We start from the raw sequence: 6,886 nt of genomic DNA, 5'->3' as shown, positions 1-6,886 counted from the left end.
CACCTTTTCAAATTATTAATTTTATATATATATATATATATATATATATATATATATATATATATATATATATATATACTCAATTAAATCCAATTCCACCAAAACTAACTTTTCCCTCCAAAATCTCAAATTAACTTAAATCCTCGATTAATTTAATCAATCAAATCTTTTCTAATAAATCACTTATAACTTTCGACATGAATTATCTTAACCCAACCATAACAACTCCACTCAAGAATCAAACTATCTTTCTTGGAGAGTAATTAATTATCTTCCACAATAATGAATTATTATTTATTTTTCTCCAAAATAATTAATTATCTTCCACAATAATTAATTATTATTTATCTTCCACAATAATTAATTATTATTTATCTTTCACAATAATTAATTATTATTTATCTTTCTCCAAAAATAATTAATTATCTTCCACAATAATGAATTATTATTTATTTTTCTCCAAAATAATTAATTATTATTTATCTTTCTCCAAAAATAATTAATTATCTTCCACAATAATTAATTATTATTTATCTTTCTCCAAAATAATTAATTACTAATTTTAAAATTAATCAGTGGAGAGATTTGCACTGAATGTCTAGGTGGTCATGTCCCCACACAGTTGGATGCAGTGATTTTGGGGCGGGGTGTGACAATTGAATATAGAACGATGAATTTGCTGACGATAGGTTTCTGAAGCGGCAAGAATTAAAATTCATGGTCCACGATGATTTTCTTTGCCTGTTATTTATGCTGCAACTTTTTGTTCGAATGATTAAATTCTTTAACAATCTTTACCGAAATATCATGCTCAATAGAAAACAAAAAAATAATCCAATAATTCAACATGAAATTCAACTCTAATGCCACTTTTTAGCGTAATTATTTTACATTTATATAATAGATTAACCCATAAATCATTCATACAAAATTGTCAAGAAAAATTACACATCGGATCACAGTGAAGAATTGAGAATAATTGATGATGGCTATAGTATTACTCAACCAAAATTTCAAATACCTTTTGAGTCTCTTTGTATACTAGTTCAATTAGGGTTTCTATCCATTTAGTTCATACTCAATTAAGAATCTAGGGTCTTAATTAAATAGATCACATAATAGGACAAAGGTAAGAGAATAACCGAAAGTGATAAATTATCAATCCACATACATAGCTCACACCTTAAAAATACGTATTATTATTATTATTTAAATACGTCTAACCATTGAAAATCTCTAACTTGGAATTATAGGTGGATGAAGGTGATAGTTGAAATTGTTGTAAGAATTTAAAATATGAACCTATAGTTTTAAAGGTTGAGATGGTATCAAGTAATTAACACTCCACACTAATAATTGGTAATAGTTTTTCTTAGGTTAAACTATAGAATTGTAAGAGTGAAGCGAAGTTAATGAGAAGTGAGTGAGGTTTAGAAGAACAACAAATCATCCAGTGGGTACTGGAGACGATAGTAGGCAGCAATGGTGGGCATGTGGAGCCAAGCGGTTCGCTACATTATTTTCCAGTGCGTACCGGTTTAGTCTATCACTTTAAATACCTGATGAACCAGCGGTCCGCTACATTATTTTCCCTTCATCGTATTCTTGCGCTATCCAAACCCACTGAACATAGGTGCGGCACCACCTCGACTTCAGATACGGATGTGCACGGTAGAGGCTCAAAGTCCCACGAACCGACCCCCACCTCGAACAGAGACCACTGGCGGTATCGTCAGGGACAGCAGCGGCTCTGGTATGTAGAGGCGGCGGTGAATGGTAAAAGTGACGGAACAAATTATTTTTCTTTACCTTCTGATACCTTGTTCAATTCTGTATATTATTGGAGATAATTGTCTATTCACAATGGGGATTACAAGAGTGTATTGTATGCACAAAGGAGATTACAAGAAAGAAAATATAAATTAGCCTAAAAGGAAGAGTAACTTGGCTGTTTAATAGCACCACATTCTGGTTATAGATTTGATAAGAGCATTCCCATGAGCCTATTCTTTTTTAGGATTATGGAATGGCTAGGAATGGATTGGTTAAACATCTCAAGGGTGACTTTTTATTCCTTGATTCGTCGCCTTTTTCCAAGCTCTTGAACCAGTGCGTTCGCTCGAGGTCAGCTCGAGACACCAGCCGTGTACATGCTTGCATAATTAAATCACCCTTTGCGTCCGAAACTTTTATCCAAAATAGGCTCATTGATGTATATGGGAAATGTGGATGTGTGGATGTTGCTCGCAAGTTGTTTGATAGAATGCTTGAGAGAAATATTTTCTCTTGGAACTCCATCATTTGTGCATTCACTAAGTCCGGATTTCTTGATGATGCTGTCCACATCTTTGAGAAGATGCCTGAAGTTGACCAATGCTCGTGGAACTCTATGATTTCAGGTTTTGAACAACATGGTCGCTTCTATGAAGCTTTAGTTTATTTTGCTCAAATGCATGGTCATGGTTTTCTTGTGAATGAATATTCATTTGGTAGTGCTCTCAGTGCTTGTGCAGGTTTACAAGATTTGAAATTAGGTTCCCAAATCCACAGTTTAGTATATAGGTCAAACTATTTATCAGATGTGTATATGGGCTCTGCGCTAGTAGATATGTACTCTAAATGTGGAAGAGTTGAATATGCTCAAAGTGCTTTTGATGAAATGACTGTGAGAAGTAGAGTTTCTTGGAATAGCTTGATTACCTGTTATGAACAGAATGGTCCAGTTGATGAGGCTCTCAAGATTTTTGTTGAGATGATCGAATGTGGGGTGGAACCTGACGAGGTAACACTTGCAAGTGTTGTTAGTGCATGTGCAACTATCTCAGCAATCAAAGAAGGTCAGCAGATTCATGCTCGAGTTGTAAAGTGTGATGAATTTAGAAATGATCTTATTTTAGGAAATGCGTTGCTTGATATGTATGCTAAATGTAATAGGATTAATGAGGCTAGAATAATTTTCGATATGATGCCAATTAGGAGTGTGGTGTCTGAGACCTCAATGGTAAGTGGGTATGCAAAGGCTTCCAAAGTTAAAGTTGCAAGATCTATGTTCTCAAATATGATGGTGAAAGACGTAATCACTTGGAATGCGCTTATTGCAGGGTGTACTCAAAATGGAGAGAATGAAGAGGCACTTATACTCTTTCGTTTATTGAAAAGAGAGTCTATTTGGCCTACGCACTACACATTTGGCAATCTCCTCAATGCTTGTGCAAACCTTGCTGATTTGCAGCTCGGCCGACAGGCTCACTCTCATGTTTTAAAGCATGGATTTAGATTCCAATATGGAGAAGATTCAGATGTTTTTGTTGGCAACTCTCTAATAGATATGTATATGAAATGTGGATCAGTTGAGAATGGTTGTAGGGTGTTTCAACATATGTTCGAAAGGGATTGTGTGTCATGGAATGCTATGATAGTTGGATATGCACAAAATGGTTTTGGCAATAAGGCTCTCGAAGTTTTCAGTAAAATGTTAGAATCAGGAGAGGGACCGGATCATGTAACAATGATTGGTGTTCTTTCCGCTTGTAGTCATGCCGGACTACTTGACGAAGGTCGCTATTACTTTCGGTCAATGACTGCACAACATGGTTTGATGCCATTAAAAGACCATTATACATGTATGGTTGATTTACTTGGCCGAGCTGGGTACCTTGAAGAAGCAAAAAATCTAATTGAGGAAATGTCAATGCAGCCTGATGCTATCGTCTGGGGATCATTGCTTGCCGCTTGTAAAGTTCATCGGAACATCCAATTGGGGGAATATGTAGTGGAGAAGCTTTTAGAGGTAGATCCTGAGAACTCTGGGCCATATGTTCTTCTTTCGAATATGTATGCTGAAAATAGAGATTGGAAGAATGTTGTGAGGGTAAGAAAGCTGATGAGACAGAGAGGAGTGATTAAACAACCAGGTTGCAGTTGGATTGAAATTCAAGGTGAGTTGAATGTTTTTATGGTTAAAGATAAAAGGCATGCGAGGAAGAAAGAAATCTGTATGGTTTTGAGAACAATTCTACACCAAATGAAACAAGCAGGATATGTCCCATATGCTGGCAGTAATGAGTTTGATGAAGATGAACAATAGAAAGAAGACGACATACTCTCATCGTACCAAATTGAAATGCTAGATGCAGGTGGTGACTAGGTTGTTCTAACTAATTTAAATATGGATAGGCTTGTGCAAAATGGAACCAAAGAAGTGGTTGGAAATCGCTTGGCAAAAAAGAAGCTGGAGAAGGTAGATTCTTAAATGGTTTGTTAAATGGCCAAAAGTTGTTAAAAATTCAGAGGAAGAAGGGGATACATAAACAGAGGTTGAAGATTCCACCATCTTCGAATCAGTTCACTAAGACCTTCGACAAAAATCTTGCGGCTAACCTGTTCAAGATGCTTTTGAAATATAGGGCAGAGGACAAATCACAGAAAAGGTATAAGTGGAGTTCAGCAGGATTCTTGAAGTCATTTAAGGGCAATTTCAACAAGTACGACGACGACAAGAAGAAGTGGGGAGGTGGAAATCATGGGCTCCAAGTCTTAGGCTAAAACGCAAAAGGAGAAGCTGCTGAAAGAATTTAATGAACTAATCTAAATAATCAATTTGAGGATTTTTCTGTTTTTGACCTATCTAAATAAGAATAAATTTTAAGGATATTGAGGAAAGTAGGGAAAAGTTCAGTCCATGAGTTTTATATTAGTTTTCTCTTTGAAATTGATCCGGTGCTAAAGGCAAACCATGTTCATGATCATTCTTTTTGCTAAAATTCAATGTAAAGAAGAGATGGATTCCTCGAACTCTAATCAATATCGTGTTAGTCCAGATTGTTAAATTCTGTATTGTATTCAATAACATGAAAAATATTTTTGTGACGGTATTTGGATGTCACATTTTTCCCCCATTTTAGGATGAGATACTAATGTTTTTTTAAAAAACAATAATAATGAAACTGCATAATCTCAGTTTTCCTCGATTTTAAAAGGAAAACTGAGATTATAGAACTACATTCAATTTGTGTGATTTAAGAAGAAATCATTGGAAATATCTTTAAATTGCTGAATGTTGATTGTGTGGATGATTTGTGGTTGGAAGAACCATTTTGTAGCTTCACGATGACTTCCATTTTTTTTTACCAAAATGAACATGTTGACATAATGGATAATCCTCATTTTTAAATACAGATGAATACAAAAAACTATATACAACACATTCCAAACATTTCAGGCAATAAAAAAAAGACTTATAAAAAACACTAAAAAGCCTAGCCTAATTAATAAAAAATTGATACTCACAGTTTTGCTTCCAAACACGACCCTACCTGACTAACCTGTCTGATCCATTTACATCTCAATTTTCCCTCTAAAGCACGCGATCGTTCAACTTCTTAAATTCCACCAATTTTCTCCACCATCTTCCTCTTCTTTTTTAAACCACTTGGGCACTTGGCACTCTTACAGCTTGGCAGTCTGACATTTGGTAGTCTTGTAGTCTGCCATTTTGGCGCTTTAGCACTTTCTACTACATCTTGGTTTGGATCATATATAGATGACCTCATAAAGGTCTAGACAACTCTATTATGCCACTCTTTGACTTCCTACTGCATCTTGGTTTGGTTCATATAGAGATTGTAAACCCTGAACTATAGGCATTTCTAAGTCTTCTAATGAAACAAGTGGATGAGTTGGATTTTAGATTAGTTGAAGACTGGTTTTTAATTGGAAACCTCTAAAGTGTGGTGTTTAAGTGTTTTGATGTTAGACTAGGCAGCCAAGGCTGTTTAAATAACCTCTAAGGACAAGGCTATGCTGCCAAGCAAGGCATGATAGGCGTTGTGATGTGCTTTGCAGGCAAGACAAGGGTTAGGCAAGCTGAGTCATGTAGTTTGACACATGAGACTTTGCAGCAAAGTTTGACTGTGTGCATGCGAGTAAGGAAAGGCTCTAAGCGTTTGGGCAAGAGGTGAAGTGGAATCCAAGTGTTGTGACATGAAAAGCACCAAGATGTTAGCAAGTAGGAGGTGTTAAGTAAAATCCATGCTAGTAGAAGGTGTAAAGTGACAAGCAGAAGGTGTTGAAATTTAGACATGCAAGGTTCACTATAAATAGGTAACTTTGGACAATTAGAGCTTCAATTTTACTCATGCATTTTCTCTCAAACCAATTCCAAAAGCTTCCATTTTGAGTCTAGTTTTTTAGGTAGGGCTACCGATTTAAGAAGATGCAAGAAAGATATCCAACCGATTGAGAAAAGAGCAAAAGGTTAGTTTCAAAGAAAAACTAGACAACGTTGAGTGTTTTGAAGCTATAAAACTCAATACTTGGATTTTGTGGTTGACAATTGAATGTAGGCTAGCTAAGACATTTCTAAACAACTTTGTAGAATGAAGTTATCTCATTGGAGTTATGAAATTTTAGTTATTAACCTCCAAATTTGGGATTAGATTCTGGACGAAAATCAAATCATTTGGGTAAGTTTGAGTGTGGGTCGAGCATCAGGGAGAAAGAGATTGTGTTGCACGCAAAAAGAAGTTAAAGAGGCTAGTTAGGCATTTGAAAAGCATAGGCCCCCATGTGCGTGCGACACATCCAACACGAGGTCAGCCATGCGTGTATAGGGCACGCGATTGTTTGTTTGTTTCTATATCAATTCATGAATCTGTTCTGATTCGGCTCTAAATATGTGACTAGAGTTGGCAACTAGGCTAAGGTCATGCAATAAAAGAGACATAATCCTATCTACCCGTTGCTAACTACATTGATTCATCGTTTTAAGTACAAGTTTTCCACTCTCTTGCCCAAGTGTAAGCGAAGAGAGAGGTTTCCTTGGTAAGCTAGGGTCGAATACAGGGAATTAGCGACTGTAATTGGTTAACCATGCAATCTAAAATCA

The 6,886-nt window shown here is 35.8% G+C and overlaps 1 protein-coding gene across 2 annotated transcripts; it reads left to right on the top strand.

Moving 5' to 3' along the window:
• Positions 1–1,409: 1,409 nt before the first annotated feature.
• On the top strand, positions 1,410–4,869 carry LOC103502546 (pentatricopeptide repeat-containing protein At2g13600). Of its 2 annotated transcripts, XM_017047771.2 has the most exons (2): positions 1,410–2,837; positions 3,102–4,869. In XM_017047771.2, the coding sequence occupies exons 1-2, from the start codon at positions 2,027–2,029 to the stop codon at positions 4,085–4,087; spliced, it is 1,797 nt and encodes a 598-aa protein (XP_016903260.2). In that variant the 5' UTR covers positions 1,410–2,026; the 3' UTR covers positions 4,088–4,869. The 2 variants fall into 2 exon arrangements, with proteins under 2 accessions (XP_016903260.2, XP_008464730.2); XM_008466508.3 differs by having other exon boundaries at positions 1,410–4,869.
• The last annotated feature ends 2,017 nt before the right edge of the window (positions 4,870–6,886 follow it).

This window comes from Cucumis melo, chromosome 10, assembly GCF_025177605.1.
Source record: "Cucumis melo cultivar AY chromosome 10, USDA_Cmelo_AY_1.0, whole genome shotgun sequence".
NCBI classification, from domain to species: Eukaryota; Viridiplantae; Streptophyta; class Magnoliopsida; order Cucurbitales; family Cucurbitaceae; genus Cucumis; species Cucumis melo.
This window is presented reverse-complemented; position numbering and strand designations above follow the sequence as displayed.

Bases quoted from the DNA above. Each gene is read 5' to 3' on its own strand.
- LOC103502546 (XM_008466508.3), top strand. From the start codon at position 2,027: ATGGCTAGGAATGGATTGGTTAAACATCTCAAGGGTGACTTTTTATTC.